The sequence below is a fragment of the Thecamonas trahens genome (assembly GCF_000142905.1).
Source record: "Thecamonas trahens ATCC 50062 unplaced genomic scaffold supercont1.5, whole genome shotgun sequence".
Taxonomy (NCBI): domain Eukaryota; order Apusomonadida; family Apusomonadidae; genus Thecamonas; species Thecamonas trahens.
The window spans coordinates 305492-322745 of NW_013657675.1; the positions used below are offsets into that span (position 1 = coordinate 305492).

The window sequence follows — 17254 nt, forward strand, 5'->3', positions numbered from 1 at the left end:
CATCGTCAGCCACGCCAGCAGCAAGGGCGGGCATGACACACCTGCGCCATGCAAACCATGTCAGTCGATCACCCGTTCGAATTCGTTTGCCACCACTGGCCCAAACAAGCCCAACACAGCGACCACTCGGCTCGTTAGCAGCTGCCAGTCATGGTACTCATTCGAGAATTGTACGCAATGACACATGCCCCTCCTCACCCTCTCACCCCCATATACGTATACACATGCTCCCCTCCCATCCCCCCACCCCCCCACCCTCTTCCCTTCTTCAATTCCGCATCTCAGGCTAGTCCTGTCCCAGCTGCAGTGGAGAGAAAGAAGCACCCGGCCGGTGGAACGGACGCCAACCCTCGCCCTCCCTCCCGCCCGCCGCTCCCTCCCCTCCCCTCCCCCACCGCCGCCCCCCCTTCCCCTCCCTCTGCTACCCCCCCCCCTCCCCTCCCCCATCCCTATATATTCTTGGTTATCCCCTCCTTCTCCTCCTCACACCGCCTCCCCCCGCCCCCCACCTCCCCTGCCCTCGCCCCCCCCCCCACCCCGCCCTCTGTCGCACATGGTTTTTCGACGGCGGCTGCCACTGCCCCCCTCCTCCTCCCTTCCCCCCCCCTCTCCCACCCCACACACACTCTCTCTCACACACACACTTGCTCACTCACCTCCTCGCTTTACCCATAATGATGCAGCCGTATCCCCATGCCGGTCACGGTCGATGAGTTCCAGATCGGACAGCTGTACGCAACGGCCAAGGCGTCGCGGCAGGCGACGGCCGAGGGCAAGAACACCGATGGCTCTGGAGTGGACGTGCTCGTCAATCGGCCATATGAGGATGACGAGATGGGCAAGGGACAGTACACGGAAAAGACGTATGAGCTTGGTGGCAACGTCCCGTCGTTCCTCCGCAAGATCATGCCCAAGACGGCACTGCTGCTGGAGGAGAAGGCGTGGAACGGGTTCCCACACTGTAAGACCATTCTCTCGTCGCCGTACTTTCAAGAAAAGGTCAAGTTTATTATCGAGACGCAGCACCTGCCCGGTGGGCCCGACGCAGACAACGCGCTCGATCTCCCGCCCGAGCTGCTCGAGAAGCGCGAGGTGGTGTACATCGACATTGCCGCCGACGACGAGTTTGTAGACAAGAAGCACTACAAGGAAGAGGAGGATCCCAAGCTGTTCCTCTCGGAAATGACCGGGCGCGGACAGCTGACGGCCCCGGATTGGACCAAGACCACCGAGCCGCTGATGACATGCTACAAGCTCGTCACCATCGAGTTCAACTACTGGGGGCTGCAGGGCAAGGTCGAGCGGTGGGCGCAGGGCTTTGAGCGCAAGCTCTTTACCCGCTTCCACCGGCAGGTCTTCTGCTGGATTGACGAGTGGTTTGGCTGGGACATGGTTGACATCCGCGCGTACGAGGACCAGACAGCGCGCCTGCTGCGAGAGGAGGACATTTCCAACGACCCGCCGATTCCACGGCCCAAGCCCGAAAAGATCGAGGCTGCTGAGGCTGACGCCGCCGCGGCTGGCCGTGGCGACGCCGGTACGCCCGAGAAGAGTCCGCGCCGCTCGCGCCGCTCGCGCCGCGGCGACAAAGGCAAGGAGTCGGTTGATGAGCTTTCATCCGACGAGTCCAAGGCCACCGCCATCCGTATCCACGCCGCCGACGGCGATGACGCCGGTTCGCGCGCCTCGGGCCGCTCGCGCCGCAAGCATCGCCGCCGCTCGCGCCATGGCGGTGGGGACAACGAGACAGGCTCGCGCGCTTCGCTCGCGGTCACCCGCGTCCGCTCGCATGGCACCACGCTCTCGGACGCCGGATCGGACACGTCGGCATCGGCGCTTTCGCGCCGCTCCGAGGTCTCGTCGCGGGCCTCATCACGCGCCTCGTCGTGTACCCCGCGCTCGGGCCACCGCTCGCGCCGCAAGCACCGAGCACATCACGCCCGCTCCCACGCCGACGACAATGCTGCCGATGGCACTGCCAAGGCCAAGTCCAAGGCCAAGTCCAAGTCGAGCCGCTCGCGCCGTCGCGAGCCCGAGCTCGACGAGGTCGCCGTGCCGACCGATGATCCGCAGGATGAGTTCTTCACCGCCCAGGAGGGCCCCGGTGCCCTCTCGGCTGGGGCTCGCGAGGCAGGCTACGGCCGTGCCCATGGTGTTGCCATCCCGGCGCCGGCGTCGGCGACCACCACCCATGAAGCCAAGCCCAAGTCCAAGTCCAAGTCCAAGTCCAAGCGCTCAAAGCGGGCAGCAACAAGCGAGGCCAAGAAGTCTGCTGATGACAATGACAAGCCCGATGATGGCAAGGGGGCTGAGACCGGCGGTTCGTCATGGTTTTCGTCCGAGTAACAACAGCTAGCAATCAAACAGCACCAGCACCGGGAGTGGGGGAGGGGGGGGGGGTAAGGAGGAACAGTAGGTTGGGTTCGGTTTAAGCCTCCGAAGGGATGGACTGGATGATGTCCGAGTCACCCTCGTCGATGACGGCCATCATCGAGACGCGGAAGTACTGACCGCAGGCGGCGCCGAGGTCGTTGTTGGTGCCGTCGTAGTGGTGGACGCCAGTCTTGGCGAGCATCGAGTAGTACTCGAGCTCCGACTTGACAAGCGGGGGAGTGTTCGACGAGAGCAGGACAAGCTTGGCCTTGCCGGCACGGAGCGCCTTGAGGGTCTGCTTGTAGCCGAGGCAGAACTTGCCCGACTTCATGACCAGCGCGAGGTGGCTGTTGATCGACTCAGAGCCGCCCTACAGAACCCGATGGAAGCCATTTGCTCAGTGAGTCTCTTCCTCTCCATGCATACTCTCGCTCTCACGCAAAGAAACCTCCTCCCTGCATACTGCCTCTGGCAAAATGCCCAACCGGCTTCTGCTGCTCCTGCCGCCCGCCTGCCATGCCGGGGGGACGAGGGGGTCCTTGGCCAGACCTGGCGGGATCATACAAAAACCGGGCGAAAATAGCCGACCGCGCCACAGCCTCACACCGACACACACACCGGCCCTGCCTCTGCACAAACACCCGTATGCCTGCCGCATCCTGCAACCAAGCTCGTAGTGCGGGGAGTGGTCGCCTCGGACGCATGCTTGCCCGTGGCGGGGAGGCAGAGTGCCGCGGCGAGGCCGAGGCATCAGACGCCAAATTCCATCCGTCCAAGGCGAGGCGGTGTGGGCAAAGCGGAGGCGGGAGGGGGACGGAGAAGGCGGGCTTGAAGTACGAGCAGTAGTAGAGCGGGTAGGGGGGGGAGGGGGGGAGGGGGGGAGGGTATGTGTTGTATGTGGAGGGCAGGGGGGGAGGGGGGCGACTGGGAGGAAGACGTACCTTCTTCTTCGTGGCAACCATTGTGTCTGTGTGTGGAGAGGTGTGAAAGTGGCTTGGGAACGAACGAAGTCGTTGATGGAAAACGAATGATGTGACGAGCGAATAGTCACTGGCGGCGAATGAAACGGAAGAATGATTTGATTGGCAGAGAGGCCTCGTCTCGCCTCGCCTCACCTCTGCTTGGGCCAAGTGAGCTACTGATGAGCGGGCGGGTGATGTCGGGCCATGGGTGATAGATAGCATCTGATGTATAGCTTTAAGGCACATTTGTTAGAAGATTGCGATTGATGGCGATGAGCCAGAGCAGTTGAGGTCACGCTGTTACCTTCTCGTCGGTGGCTTGGCTTTGAACGACACGACCGAGGTGCGAAGGATGTGGGTGATATGCTCGAGCGACGGGCGCTGAGCTGGGTCGTCAGACCAACAGGCAGTGATGAGGTCGGCTAGGGTGGCGTCGCTGATGCGGGCAGCGGCGTCGGGGCGGTATCCGGTTGAGATGCGGTAGCCGACCTCGAGGGCGTTGGTGCCCTGGAACGGCGGCTCACGGGCGACAATCTCGTAGAGGAGCGAGCCAAGCACAAAAATGTCGCCGGTGATGGTCGCTGCCGAGCCGCGGATGTCCTCGGGCGACATGTACGCGACCGAGGGAATCATGGTCATGGTACCCATGTTGGATTTGATGGCTGAGAGGCCATAGTCGATGAGCCGGACGGCCGGCTTCGTCGCGTCGCCAGTCTCGTTGGTGACAATGATGACGTTGGACGGGCGCAGCGCGCCGTGGCCGCGCTTGGTCACCTTGTGCAGGACGTCGAGAGTCTCGGCGAGCGAGATCGCAACGGTCATGGCGTTGTCGGGCGAGATGGTTGACAGCACGTCGGCGAGCGAGCCGCGCGGATAGGCCGGGAAAATGAGGCTGATGTAGGGGCGGGAAAAGCAGGCGTGGATCGGCCCCACCAGCAGGCCTGACGAGTCCATGAGCGCGGCCTTGGCGGCTGACGCCGCAAGGACAGCCGTGAGGATGAGATCTGCGACCGGAAGCTTTTGCCGAAGGAAGACCTTGACGATAGCGTTCGGCCCGTCTGGTGCGAGCCGGGCAGGATGGCTCATGGCGTACGAGCCCATCCACGAGTCGGTCGACTCGGCCAAGTAGCGAGCGATGTCGGTCTGGGGAACAAGCCAATCGCTGACGGTGAGCCGGGCCATCTCGGTCGCCGCATCGGGCGACATAGGCAGAGAGGGCAGGCCGGTGTCGAGTGGCGACGGCTCGTCGCCGCTGCGGAGGATCTGGACCACAGAGTCGTCCAGCACCTCGTCCGGGGCGACAAACGAGAGGCCGTGCGTCGAGACCGACGACGTGATCTCCGAGACAATGTCAGCGGTGATAAAGACGGAGAGCGTGGTCGGCGCAACCCGATACGGCTCACCGTAGTACAGGGTGGAGATCAACTTCTCGATGCGCACAATGCCGTCGCCGGTGAGCATACCGCCGGCTTTGGCCACCTCACCGCGAGTAAAGACGACGGCGACCGGGCCGGCGGCCTCGACAACTACTGCAATCTGAGAGACGAAGGCGGTGATGCACTCTGGCGCTTGGGCTGCGAGCGTCTGCGAGTCCAGGGCCCAGTCGATCTTGGCCATGCCGATTCGGCGAGCGAGCTTGTCCATACTGGTATGAAAGGCGGTAAAGGCCGTCTCGGCCGACGACGGCGAGGCAAGCAGCATCTGGGTGGCATGGATGCAAACCACCTTGCACAGAACGAGATTGCCCGATGGCGCCTCGGCCGACGATGGGTAGACGACAGCCTGTGGCGAGTAGAGCTCAGCGAGCGAGACTGCCAGCGCATCAAAGGTTGGGCGATCCCCGGGCGACTGGCGCCAGAGCTGGGTGATGAGCGGGACGAGCGGGGCGAGCCCAGGCAGGATCTTGTCCAGCGACGGCCGGCGGCCATCCATTACGTCGAGTGCCACCGCGAGCGGATTCTCACCTGGGAACAAATTCGAGCGCGTCGCCAGCTCGTACAGCGTGAGGCCGAGCGAGTAAGCGTCCGACGCGGACGACGTGCTCTCCGGGCCGGAGGAGAGGACTTCGGGCGCGGTCCAGAATAGCGTGCCCACATTCTGCCGCGAACCATTGTGACCCGCTGCAGTGCCAAGCGACGAAAACGCCGACGAGGCAACCGAGGTAGCTGGATTGATGGCGTTGCGGGACGAGGCCTTGGCCAGCTTTTCGTCCTTGGCCGTTTCGGTGGGGACGGAGGCCGCCGCCGCCTTGACCGACGACATGCCAAAGTCGGCAATCTTGGGCACCCAAGACGTGTCGAAGAGCACATTGAGCGACTTAAAGTCCGAGTGAATGACACCGGCGTGGGCGAGATATTGCATGCCCTGGGTCATGTTATGCGCCCACTTGAACATGATCGACGGGTCGAGGAAGAGGTCCGGCGCGTGGAGCACGTCGTAGAGCGTGCCACGGTCCATAAACTCGGTGACCAGCTGCGGCGGCTCGAGGGTGATGCCCATAAAAATGACAACGTTGGGATGCCGAAGCCGCATGAGCATGCTCGCCTCGTCCACAAACTCACGCAGCTGCCGCCCCGAGAGCTCGACGCACCGCGTCCGCTTGACTGCCACAGCGGTGGCCCGCCACGTTCCAGCGTACACGGTGCCAAACGAACCCTCGCCAACGGCAGAGCCGATGACCAGCTCGTTGGCGTCGATTACCAGCTCCGAGTCGGAGCTGAGCTTGTAGGTCACCGACTTGCGCCGGTAAAAAAGCAGCCAGCGGCGACGCCGACGAGGACGGCGACGGCAACAAGCGAGAGTACAACAGCAAGGATGAGTGCGGTGTTCGACGACTTGCTCGGCGCATCGAGTGCCATGATGTACGATGTCGTGGTCACATCCGAGTTGCCGAGGCCGGGCGCGATGGCAACCGCGCGCAGATCGATTGTGCCCGAGGTCGAGAGCATGATCGGCTCCGAGTACACGGGCGAGGCTCCGGTTGGGAGCGATCCATCCAGGGTGTAATGGATGGCGGCAGATGAGGTGAGCGTCTCGAGCGTGATGACAATCGGGTTGCGGAACGCGCCCGATGGCGGCGACGCGAGCGGCGCCGACGCTCGCTTCAGGACGGCGGCAACACGCAGCGCCTCGAGCTGCGGCAGCGCAGCGGTGATCGCGGCAGAGGCGACAGAGGCGTTCTGCGCCGTCACCACTTCGATCATGAGCTGCTGCCATTGGGTAATGATGTTGACAAAGCCAAAACCAGACATCGAGGTCCGGAGAACCGAGGCACCGGCCGACGCGTACATGTTGTACCCGACACGGGTCCGGTTGGCCTCGATGGCGTCGGCAAGTGAGATGCGAAGCGGAAAGGCACCCGCAAGGCCGGCAAGGCCGGCACGCTGATAGCTTGAACTGCCCATGACCCGCAGCGCAGCCTTGGCCGACGCCACAAGCCGCGAGTTGATGGGCAAGCCGTAGACCACAATGCCGCCGATGGCAGCGTCGGTGGCCATGCCCGGCCCGGCACTCGCGCCCGGCCCATCGTAGTCAACAGGAAACGGAAAGGCGCCGAGATCGTCCTCGGGCAGTCCAAACAACACAGCGAGGGCGGCCACCGACTCAAAGCCGCAGAACATGGCAGCTTCGCCGGTTGCCAGCGCAGAGGCGTCGACAAGATTTGGCGGCTCCGCTCCTGGCTTGACGACAAACGCGCCGTCGCCAACAAGCGTCAGTAGGGCGTCAAAGGTGGCAGTGACGCGCGGATCGACAAACGTCATGTTTGACGAGGCAAATGAGGCGTAAGCCTCGTTGCCGTGCATGCGAATGAAGAGGTAGTCGAATATCGGCGACGGCGCCATGAAGCTGAGGTCGTTGCCGAGGCAGCCCTGGCCGGCAGCCTGGAGCTTGGCGCAGAGAGCCCGGAAGCCCGACCAGGTAGTTGGCAGATCGTCCGCAAAGATGCCATGGCTGGCAAAAAGGGCTTTGTTGTACATGCAGAGGTTGGCCGAGCCGGCGATGGGCATGCCGTACTTGCGACCGTCGGCGCCGGTGCAAAAGGCCTCGGCAGCCGGAAGCGCATCGCCTGTCATGCCAACCTCGTCCCAAACATCGGTGAGGTCGACGTAGAGTCCGGCATCGATCGACTCGAGACGGCCGGGCCCATTGTAGAGATTCACCAGGTCGGGCGTGAGGAGCGAGGAGACCATGGTCTGATATACTTGTGGATCGGCCGGAAAGTTGATCCGGAACTCGGTGAGGAAGCTCTCGCCAGCACTTGCGTTTGCCACGCTGTTGTACTCGGAGATGAGGTAGCGTTGAAAACGGGTGAGGGCGGAGCCATCGGTGGTATCGAAAACAACACGCATGTCGGGCGCCTCAACTGACGCGACAGCCTTGCCGACCAACAAAGCAGTCACAACAAGGAGCACCAAAGTCCATGCCATAAGCTTCTGGTGTAGACTGCTTGTAGCCGTCATGCACGAGGCTACAGCCCGCTCTTTCGCCATGGCCAATGTGGTTCGAGTTGAGTGATAACCACTCGGAAAGCCTTGGTGCGGTGGCACGACAACAGCGGGGAAATTGGCATTGCTTCCGGCCAGTGGCAACGCAACAGTGGCGAGTGGATGGAAGGAGTGCGAGGGGATCGGATGAGTGCAGAAGGAAGGCGAGTGCGTAAGGAGCTTGTATATGGCAAGGAAGAGGGGGGGGATAGGGAGGGGGGAGGAGGAGCCCAGAAAGTAGCAAGAAGCGTGGGGCAGAGGGTGCGCTGCCTGGTGGTGGGGAATATTGGGACATTGTGCGCATGCCGGCCACTCCATTGCAAACTCTTGTCACAGCTCCACCACCAACATGAGCGTGCGAGGCAAGTTTCGCCGCATCCACATCGTCAAACAGCCTACAGCTGGGTACAACATCAGTGCGATGCCTCTTGAGGCAGGTCGAGCCATTTGGTGCGGTTGACATCTTCATCAAGGATCACTCCCTGGGCTATCGTGTCGCATTCTGCCATCGTGACGGCTTCAACTCGAGAACTCGGCGGCACAGCATGGAAACTTGCGTAACGGGGCAATATCTGGCCGTCGCGTAGATGTGCTGTGCGCATGTGACCTACCGATAGCGAACAGCTTCCCTGATGTAGAACTACCCTGGCGAAGCCGCCTTCCGTGCACGTACCGTCGAGCCGGATGTCGTCGACGCTGCCCCTCCAATGCAAGCAACCATTACAGCCGTAGCCCAGACTGATGACGAGGCTACGACTCTACTGGCCGCCTAGGCGGTGGCGATCTAGTTGGGTCACCCATGATGGCGGCGAGGCTGTGGATGATGGCAATGACGATGACCATGGCTAGCTGAATGGTTGGTGACAGCTAAGCCACACACTCGTGGCGCACACGAGACTTCCTCCGTCCGACGAACCCCGCCAGACTCAACTCTCACCTTTTTTCTCGAAGGGAACACCTCCGGCCGTTCTTTCCACGCGCCGCTTGCGTCCCCCTCCTTCACCTTTCCCACGCTCAACACCCACTCCATCTTCTTCGGAGTGTGCTTGTTGGCGTCCCCTGTGTTCTAACTCTTCCTCCCCCTCCCTCCTTTCGGTCCCGGTCTGTCTTCTGTGTCGCCTTGTGTGACCCCAGCCCGCCCGTACCCCCCCCCCCTCCCCCCCTTGGTCCGTCTTTCTGTTCCTGCATCCATCGCCGACGTCAGCAATGTCGCTTTCCGCTGCACCTCCGCTCGCCACGGCCTCGCTGGCCACAGGCATTGACTTGTTCAACAACTCCTCGCTTGAACTCCTCTCGCCGCGGCTCGGTGACGATTCTCTTCCGCCGCTCCCCGCCTTTGGCTTCGGCGACCATGCCGCCATGCCGCCGGCCGTCGGCGACGTGGCGCTGAACGATTGGCTCGGCGACTGCACGCTCCCGACGCTTGACATGGACATTGCGCCGTCGCCCGAGGCTGACCCGCTTCCGTCGACAAGCGTTTACTCGCCGGCTAGCTCGTACTCGCCGGCCTCGCGCTCGGCGTCGTACTCGCCGGCGCCGCCGTCGCTCGAGTCGAGCCGCTCGCCGCAGGCAACCAACCGCCGCGTGGCCAAGCGCAAGCGGACGCCCAACGCCGACGACGAGCCGGTTGACCCGCACCTCCTCGCGCGAAAGGATGACGTGCCCGAGGAAGTTATCCAGCGCTTGCTCCAGGCAAAGCCGCGCGACCTCACCGAGGAGGAGAAGCGCATCCGCAAGCGGGCCAAGAACCGCCAGTCGGCCGCCGTCGCCCGCGAGAAGCGCCGTGCCAAGCAAATGGCCAAGGCCAATCAGCTCAACCAGTTCAAGGCCAAGAACGAGGCTCTCTCCAACGAGAACGACGCTCTCCGCGCCCGCATCGCCCTCCTCGAGGCCTTTTGCCGCGAGCGCATCGGCTCGCTCCCGGACGACGACGACGCCCGGCCGGCCAAGCGCCAGCGTGGTCTTGCCTAGCTTCGCCTGCCTTTGCCTGCCCTGAGCAATGCAAGACCTCCCAGTAGTTAAAGCACAATTTTCCCAACTCGAGACGTAGCGTGCGGATGCTGCGCGATGAAGTAGCGGATTGCCCAGTCACGCTCCTCGGAGAGTTTAGAGACCCTTGTTCCACATGCACAGTTCAGCCCCAGCTCAACCCCCTCTTCAATCAGTGGCGGCATCGACCTGCTCACTCTCAACAAGATCGTAGACAGCGTCGCACCGGATCATGTACTTGCGCCCGCCCTTGACCGGCGACGACTTGTGCAGCCGGCGATGCGGCATGATGACAACCCGCCCGGCAGCAGGCGGCACCGACGCCACAACCTCACACTCGGACGGATCGGCAAACTTGGAGCTTCGCGCCAGAAACTCCAGCTCGCCGCCGCGGTGGTCGCGAGCCCGATCGAGCAAGCCGCCGGCCGTCGAGAGGTAGAAAGGACCGAGAAGAACGACTGCCGCTGCGGCGACTCGACGTACGGGCCGTCGTAGTGGGAAGGAAAGTCTTGCCGAGTCGCATAGGTGATAAACTTGAGCCGTGGCGAGAGCCCACGCTTGGCCCACACCTGCCGGTCGCCGCCGGTCGTCGTCTCCACAGTCTCGGGCACCAGATCCGAGACAAACTCCCACATCACCGCCGCAGCCTCGGGCGACGAGAAGATGGTCCGCCGCCCGAGCTTGCGCTCCTCGGCCTCGGGATCGTCGGCCCACCGCCGCCACATGACCGGGTGCGACGATGCCCGTTCGCCAAAGCCCTGCTCGATGAGCGCTGCACACTGTGCCGCCGTCAGCACGCCATCGCTCACCGTCACGCCGTCGACTCCATCGACCGCCCGCGTTGTCACCCCCGTCGCGCCGTCTGCCGAGTCCTCACCCGCCCGTCCGGGCAGCTCGAGCTCGAGCTTGTCTTTGAGGATCTCGTCAGAAACCGCAAGTCCGGTGTACGATGCCATTACTAAGCAGTTGCTAGCACGGTCAAGCAAGAGGATTGGTTACGTTGTGGTGTTATTGAGACCGACGCTGGAGTTGTGGATCCGATGCGCGGTCGGCTTTTGAGGCCAAATGACACTCCCCATTTGGGGGGGGGGGGGGGGGGGGGGGGGCGGCTCGGCGAATCCATTACGACTCGGCCGACCGCTCCTTGGCAAACTGCTCTTGGAGCTCCTTCTGGGTCTGCCCATCCACGGGCCGGAACTCGAGAAGCTCCATCGAAAACTCGCCCTTGCCCTGGGTCGCCGACCGCAGATCGGTCGAGTAGCCAAAGATCTGGTTGAGCGGAACGTCGGCGACAAGGCGGACGTAGCCGCCCATCGTCTCCGAGTTGGTCACCACGCCCTTGCGCTGCGCAAGCTGGCCGGCAACCGCGCCCTGGAACTCGGACGGCGCCTCGCACTCGACCTTCATCACAGGCTCGCGGACAATCGGGTTGGCCTCGAGGAACGCTGTGCATCGAAAGGAGCAAGAAAAACAAGGCATGAGGAAAGGTGAGTAGCGGACAAAGGTGAGAATAGCTGGAAGGGGGGGCCGGGGGGGATGAGCTTGGCGCTCGGCCGCCGCAGGTGGTGACTTGTCTCAGATCGAGGAATTCAAATCGGAATCTCATCATCGGGACCTTGCGCTTCGCGTGGCGGCAACAAACTCGCCACACACAAGGATCCACTACGAGATTTGGCAGTCATCACTGACAAGCCACCACCACGGCCTACGGGCCGCCTAGGAATAGGGAATAGGGAAAGGAAAGGGGGGAGGGGGGGGGGGGGAGGCAATGGCATATACGTACCCTCCTGGAAAGCGGAGCGGGCGGCGATCTTGAACGCCATCTCGTTCGAGTCGACAGCATGGGCGAGACCGTCCTGGAGAACGACGCGGACGCCGACGATGGGATGGCCCGTCAGCGGACCCTTCTCGACGGCTTCGCGGAAGCCCTTCTCAACAGCGGGAAGGAACTGCGGCGGAATGTTGTTGCCGACGGTGGCGTCCTCAAAGACAAAGGTCTCGCCATCAGCGACCTCCTCGTCGGTCAGCGGCTCGATGTAGCCGATGACGCGGCCAAACTGGCCCGAGCCACCCGACTGCTTCTTGTGGGTGTAGTTGAATGGAACCTTGGTCGTGGCACCCTCGTTGAACGAGACCCGCGGGCGGCCGGTCTCGGTCTCAACGCCGTACTCGCGCTTGAGGCGCTCGACATAGACCTCGAGGTGGAGCTCGCCCATGCCAGAGATCACGGTCTCCTTGGTCTTATCGTCGTACGAGACCCGCAGCGTCGGGTCCTCACGCTGGAAGCGGCCGAGGCCCTTGGAGAACTTAGCCGAGTTGGTCGACGACTTGGGCTTGATAGAAAGCGAAATGACCGGGTCCGGCACGTGCATCGAGGTCATGGAGAGCCACACGTCGCGCGACGACGAGAACGTGTCGCCCGACGCGCAGTCGACGCCAAAGGTCGCGCAAATGTCGCCGGCGCCTGCCACCGTAATGTCCTCCATCGACGCCGCGTGCATCCGCACCAGGCGGTTGACCTTGACCTTTTCGTCGCGCGAGACATTGAACACAAAGTCGCCCTTCTTGAGTGTACCCTGGTACACCCGCATGTACGTCAGCGTGCCGTGCGGCCCGTCTTCGAGCTTGAACGCCAGCGCAATGAGTGACTTGGACGCATCGGTAATGAGCTCGACCGAGGCCTCGTCGTTGCGCAGGTCGAGTGCCGTGTTGACCACGTCGAGCGGCGATGGAAGGTAGTCGACAACGGCGTCGAGCAGCGGCTGCACACCCTTGTTCTTAAATGCCGAGCCCATGAGGACCGGCGTGAAGTTCATGGCAAGCGTCGACCGCCGGATGGCCGCCTTGATGTCCGCCACTGACGGCTCCTCGTCGTTGAGCACAATCTCCGCAATGTCGTCGTCGACATCCGCCAGCGCCTCGAGCAGCATGCCGCGCTTGAGGTGCGCGTCGTCGACAAGCTCCGACGGGAGGCCCGAGAGGTCCGACGAGTACACCGGCCGCGCGCCCTGGTCTTCCGCCGCAAACGTGATCGCCTCCATCGTCACCACATCAATCACGCCCTTGTGCTCGTCCTCCAGCCCAATCGGGACCTGGGTCGCAGCCGCGTTGAGCTGCACCTTGGACCGCAGCTGCTCGATGACCGTGTCCGGCTCGGCGCCTGCGCGGTCGAGCTTGTTGATAAACGTGATTCGCGGGACAGAGTACCGCCGCATCTGCTTGTCCACCGTCATCGTCTGCGACTGGACGCCCGACACGCCGCAGAGCAGCATGACCGCTCCGTCAAGCACGCGCAGCGCGCGCTCGACCTCGATTGTAAAGTCGACATGGCCAGGCGTGTCAATGATGTTGATGTGCGTGTCCTCCTCAGCATCACGCCGGCGCCACTGTGTGTACGTCGCCGCAGATGCAATCGTGATGCCCTTCTCACGCTCCAGGTCCATCGAGTCCATCGTCGCACCCTTGCCCGTCTTGCCGCGCACCTCGTGCATCTCACGGATCCGCCCGGTGTAGTACAGCACACGCTCGGTCACCGTCGACTTGCCGCAATCCACATGCGCCGCAATTCCGATGTTCCGCATCCGCCGCGGCTATTGTCCATCGTCGTCGTTCAAAGACTCAAGCGTGAGTATGCTCCCCCTCCCCCTCCCGCCGACATGCTGCAAAATAATAAGCGCGTCATCGGATCCGCTCGTTTGATTTGTTGCCAGCCATCCACAGCCTCGCACCCCCCCCTCCCCGGCTCCCAGCCCTCGCCTACGCTCAATCGCACGTTCTCGCCAAGGTCGAGAAAAGTAGCCGGAACACGTGACGTACGTCGATAACACCGCCTGCTGTCGTCGACATGGCTGCCGCCCGGAAGACGGTGGCTGCCATTGACGGTGCAGTCTGTGTGGCGAGGATGCAGCGGCCCACCAGCCCAGCTGCCCGCCACATTGTTTGAGTGATGAGAGAAATGTGGCCCAACGACGGCTCCTTTGCCTTCGGCAGCCAGCCATCGGCCGGCACAGCCGCAGTGGCTGAGCCAAAGTCAATCTATGAATCGCCTCTCCCCGCAATCGTTGCCATCAAGCGCACAAACACCATGGTCGCGGTGTTTACCTCTGACCGCGCAAACTCGAACCAGATCGTCACACAGTCAACCGCGGGACCGATAACCGCCTCAGGCCCTCCATCGCGAGGTGTGCATAAAGTCATACTGGCGATACATCCGATGGAGGGTGGCGAGCTTGCGCGGGATCGGATGCGAGGTGAGGAGGAGCATGCGGATGTCGTCCTCAAAGCGAGAGCGCACCGAGGCTGGCAGCCGGCGGGCAAGGACCCAGAGCTTGTGGACGAGAATAACGAGCGCGCCGTGCTCAAGGAGCGAAAGCGACTCAGTCTCGGCCATGTTGTCGTTGAGCATGATCTCAACGCGGCGGACGGCGAGTCGCAGCTCGCGATGGAGGCTGCGGGTCGACGCTGACTGGGCTGAGGAGAAGACAAGGCCCGAGGTTGCGCGGAAGAGCCAGCCAAAGACGACGAGGGCCGGGATGGCAGCAATGAGCTGAAAGTTGAGCTCATTTGAGCGCATGATCTGGTCAAGGGCCGCCATGGCCCGGTCGACGTCGACCTTTTGCTTCTGGACCTGGATGAGGATGGTCCGCAGCATCGAGCCAAAGAGCAGGCCGGCAATCGGCTTGCGGATGCCGGTCTCGTACTCGCGCATGACGACAGTGATGTCACCGGCCTCGGCGGCGGCGAGAACGGCGTCAACATCGGCGTCGTTGCGGTGCTCGACCACAAAGTCGGCCACCATTCGCTTGAGCGACTCGGTGTCCGCCATGAGCGACTGCGCGGACATGAGGCCGACCTTGGATGCGTCGTAGCGGATCGTGGCGTAAATGTCGCGGAGAGGTTCGACCACCCGCCGCTGGACAAAGACCACGCTCGTCTCCCACATGTCGACCATCGACGCTGCAATTGACGCCCGTCGCTGGAAGACCTGCCGGTAGAGGACAAAGGCGCCGACGGCGCCAACGAGGTAGTGCGGCCACCGCCGGAACCAGTGCGACGGGATCCGCAGCGGCTCGTGGAGCTCGTCGAGCACCAGCCCGCAGTGCGACGCCTCAGCGATGGCCCCCAGCAGTGGAAGGTACATCCGGACACGCTCCGCAGACGCCGCTGCGCCTGGTGCTACCAGCCGGTCGTCCGACGACGACGACGCGCGCTTCAGCTGCTCGCTCTCTGCCACCGCCACCAGTGCCGTGAGATCATCCAGAAACTCGGCGTCGCACGCGTACCGCACCGCCGGCGGCGCCTCGAGTGCCGCAGATCGCACCCCGGCTGCCATGTCCAGCACGGTCACAAGGGTGAACCGCGTGAGGTCGTTGAGCACGGCTGCCGTCGGCGCCGCCGCGCACACCCGCGAGATCGACGACACAAGCATGACGCACCGCCCCAGATGTGGCAGTAACGTGTCCTGCAGGCGTGCAATGCCGCTGAGTGTGTCGCGGACAGAGACCTCAGTCGAGAACGCCACCTCGCCGGCCCGCCACCGCTGGAGAAACCCGATCGGCGAACGAATTCGGAGCGGCACCGCCCGCCCCAGCCACGCCACCACGCCTTCACGCCGCCCGCGCCGCCCATGCCGCCCTTCGCCGCCGACATTGCCGCCGCTCTCGGCTCCGCCCGCGCCCGCGCCCGCGGCACCCGCCGCCTCATCACCGGCTTCGCCGCGCAGCCGCGCCGCCACACCGCCAAAGATGCGGACTGGAAGCGACTGAAACCAGAATGACATGGGCGACATGGCCTGGGCTTGCCAGTAGCCCTCCTCCCGGAGCAGATCAACCGAGTGGTCGAGGATGGCCTGTGTGATGATGCCGAGCAAGACAAGCCCAGCCTTGACGTACAGCACCACCTCTGCCGTCCGCAGCGTTGTCATCCAGTTCACCGAGTTGCTCGCCGAGACCACATCACACGCCTCCTTGACCGCCCGAATGATCGAGGTGAGGCCCGTGAGCAAGTTGCACGAGTCCAGCGCCACCCACGCCCGCAGCATCACCACCGCCGTCTCAACCTCCTCGGCAGCTGCATCACCGGCAGGAGTGCCGACGCCAGCAGAACCACCCGGAGCCGAGGCCTCGCCAGCAGCATCAGTAGATCCTCCACCCGAAGCCAGAGCTTGGAGTGGCTCGAGCGGGAACGATGCGGCCAGAGCAGCATGGGCCTCTTTGACGGCCCGCAGCGAGGGAGGGAGCTTGGCGTGATGCGGCGGCATGGCCACAAAGCCACCGTCTGACCCATGGGCTTGCATGCTCGACGTCGGCGGTGCAGCAGACATCCGCACAGCGAATGGCAAGCACGCGCAGTCAAGTGGCCTACGTTCTCCTCGCTTGCCAACAGCAACCTCTGCCTCCGCCCTCCCCTTCAACTCACCTGCTCAATGCTGAGTTGCCTGACGCGTCGTCGACCGCCCTGCCACCACCGGACCGGCCGACCACTCCACACCTCTTGCCCCCGCGACAGATCAGATCGGCCAACCCGCTGATGCTGTGGCTATTGAGCACACAGGGCTAATCCAGGTGTATCCTCTCTTCCAACCCCACCCCAAGGCTGCAGACCTGAGTCATCGTCTCGCCGGAGAGTACATAGCCTGGAGGTGGGGACGACTTGGTCGACGGCGGAGGAGCAAAGGTTTTTTCGTTTACCTCGATGAAAGGGTGTGGTGGGACGAGCCGAGCCGAGCCGGTGCAGATCGATCTGTCCTCGGCTCAAGAGGCCTTGGTCTTCTGAGAGGCCTCAAACTCGGCGCGAGCCTCCGCAGCGCGGGCGGTGGCGCGCTTGATAAAGCCCGGAGACGGCTCGTAGCCGAGGTGCATGATGATCTCGAGCATGACAAAGTACGGGGCCATGAGGAAGGCCTGCGCGAGGTTGTCGAGAAGAGCGGGTGCGCGGCCCTCAAAGATCTTGTGCGCGGCGATCTGAGCAACCCAGCAGCCGATGTGGATGCCTGCGGCAGCCTTGAGGACGAGCTCACCGGGATAGGTGGCGACGAGGTGGTTGGCAGCGGCGTTGCCTGCGACGACGAGGGCAGCCGCAAGGAAGCCGGCCTTATGATCGAGCACGATGTAGTACAGCACGTAGACAAGCGTGCCGACAAGGGCCCAGTTTGCACCAGCATACGGCGCGACTGCAGGCGGGAGTGCGGAATCGACGGCCTCGGCCACGGGCCCAGGCAGAGCAAGCAAGGCGAGCATGGCCTGGCCTGTCCACAGCAGCGGCCATACACAGATAATATGAACCGCAACATTGATGGTGTCCGAGTGGTAAGAGGCGTAAAAGGCAAAGTTCTTCTCCAGGTAGCTCATGATGACAAGACTGCGTGCGTATGGTTAGAGGGGAGGGAAGGGGGGGGGGGGGCGGGGGGGGTGAGGGAGGGGGAAGACTCGGGTACTAGACATTCTT

The 17254-nt window shown here is 63.2% G+C and overlaps 8 protein-coding genes across 8 annotated transcripts; 2 read left to right on the top strand and 6 right to left on the bottom strand.

Annotated features, from left to right (window-relative positions):
- Positions 1-129: 129 nt before the first annotated feature.
- Positions 130-2366, top strand: AMSG_01284 (phosphatidylinositol transfer protein 1). The gene is made up of 2 exons (XM_013906437.1): positions 130-170; positions 684-2366. The coding sequence occupies exons 1-2, from the start codon at positions 151-153 to the stop codon at positions 2344-2346; spliced, it is 1683 nt and encodes a 560-aa protein (XP_013761891.1). The 5' UTR covers positions 130-150; the 3' UTR covers positions 2347-2366.
- Positions 2367-2412: 46 nt separating this feature from the next.
- Positions 2413-3352, bottom strand: AMSG_01285 (60S ribosomal protein L30). The gene is made up of 2 exons (XM_013906438.1): positions 3315-3352; positions 2413-2743 (listed from the first exon to the last, which is right to left on the bottom strand). The coding sequence occupies exons 1-2, from the start codon at positions 3333-3335 to the stop codon at positions 2429-2431; spliced, it is 336 nt and encodes a 111-aa protein (XP_013761892.1). The 5' UTR covers positions 3336-3352; the 3' UTR covers positions 2413-2428.
- A 195-nt stretch (positions 3353-3547) lies between these two features.
- AMSG_01286 (TKL protein kinase) lies at positions 3548-7911 on the bottom strand. Its single transcript, XM_013906439.1, has one exon. The coding sequence runs from the start codon at positions 6549-6551 to the stop codon at positions 3636-3638; it is 2916 nt and encodes a 971-aa protein (XP_013761893.1). The 5' UTR covers positions 6552-7911; the 3' UTR covers positions 3548-3635.
- An 832-nt stretch (positions 7912-8743) lies between these two features.
- On the top strand, positions 8744-9857 carry AMSG_01287 (uncharacterized protein). Its single transcript, XM_013906440.1, has one exon. It carries the CDS (start codon positions 9026-9028, stop codon positions 9788-9790), a length of 765 nt encoding a protein of 254 aa, XP_013761894.1. The 5' UTR covers positions 8744-9025; the 3' UTR covers positions 9791-9857.
- A 119-nt stretch (positions 9858-9976) lies between these two features.
- On the bottom strand, positions 9977-10764 carry AMSG_01288 (uncharacterized protein; the record flags this gene model as incomplete). Its single annotated transcript, XM_013906441.1, has 2 exons — positions 9977-10189; positions 10255-10764. 2 exons carry the CDS (start codon positions 10762-10764, stop codon positions 9977-9979), a joined length of 723 nt encoding a protein of 240 aa, XP_013761895.1.
- Positions 10765-10905: 141 nt separating this feature from the next.
- AMSG_01289 (translation elongation factor G) lies at positions 10906-13764 on the bottom strand. The gene is made up of 3 exons (XM_013906442.1): positions 13625-13764; positions 11592-13398; positions 10906-11253 (listed from the first exon to the last, which is right to left on the bottom strand). The coding sequence occupies exons 1-3, from the start codon at positions 13742-13744 to the stop codon at positions 10931-10933; spliced, it is 2250 nt and encodes a 749-aa protein (XP_013761896.1). The 5' UTR covers positions 13745-13764; the 3' UTR covers positions 10906-10930.
- A 126-nt stretch (positions 13765-13890) lies between these two features.
- Positions 13891-16153, bottom strand: AMSG_01290 (uncharacterized protein). The gene has a single exon (XM_013906443.1). It carries the CDS (start codon positions 16128-16130, stop codon positions 13971-13973), a length of 2160 nt encoding a protein of 719 aa, XP_013761897.1. The 5' UTR covers positions 16131-16153; the 3' UTR covers positions 13891-13970.
- Positions 16154-16560: 407 nt separating this feature from the next.
- Positions 16561-17157, bottom strand: AMSG_01291 (uncharacterized protein; the record flags this gene model as incomplete). The annotated part of the gene is made up of 1 exon (XM_013906444.1): positions 16561-17157. The coding sequence occupies one exon, from the start codon at positions 17155-17157 to the stop codon at positions 16561-16563; it is 597 nt and encodes a 198-aa protein (XP_013761898.1).
- Between the last annotated feature and the right edge of the window lie 97 nt (positions 17158-17254).

Bases quoted from the DNA above. Each gene is read 5' to 3' on its own strand.
- AMSG_01284 (XM_013906437.1), top strand. From the start codon at position 151: ATGGTACTCATTCGAGAATT. The intron at 171-683 runs GTACGCAATGAC...ATAATGATGCAG, and splicing joins ATGGTACTCATTCGAGAATT to CCGTATCCCCATGCCGGTCA.
- AMSG_01285 (XM_013906438.1), bottom strand. From the start codon at position 3,335: ATGGTTGCCACGAAGAAGAAG. The intron at 2,744-3,314 runs GTACGTCTTCCT...CGGGTTCTGTAG, and splicing joins TGGTTGCCACGAAGAAGAAG to GGCGGCTCTGAGTCGATCAA.
- AMSG_01286 (XM_013906439.1), bottom strand. From the start codon at position 6,551: ATGGCAGCAGCTCATGATCGAAGTGGTGACGGCGCAGAACGCCTCTGT.
- AMSG_01287 (XM_013906440.1), top strand. From the start codon at position 9,026: ATGTCGCTTTCCGCTGCACCTCCGCTCGCCACGGCCTCGCTGGCCACA.
- AMSG_01289 (XM_013906442.1), bottom strand. From the start codon at position 13,744: ATGTGGCGGGCAGCTGGGCTGGTGGGCCGCTGCATCCTCGCCACACAG. The intron at 13,399-13,624 runs GTACGTCACGTG...GATGGACAATAG, and splicing joins CAGCAGGCGGTGTTATCGAC to CCGCGGCGGATGCGGAACAT. The intron at 11,254-11,591 runs GTACGTATATGC...TTCGATGCACAG, and splicing joins CCGCTCCGCTTTCCAGGAGG to CGTTCCTCGAGGCCAACCCG.
- AMSG_01290 (XM_013906443.1), bottom strand. From the start codon at position 16,130: ATGTCTGCTGCACCGCCGACGTCGAGCATGCAAGCCCATGGGTCAGAC.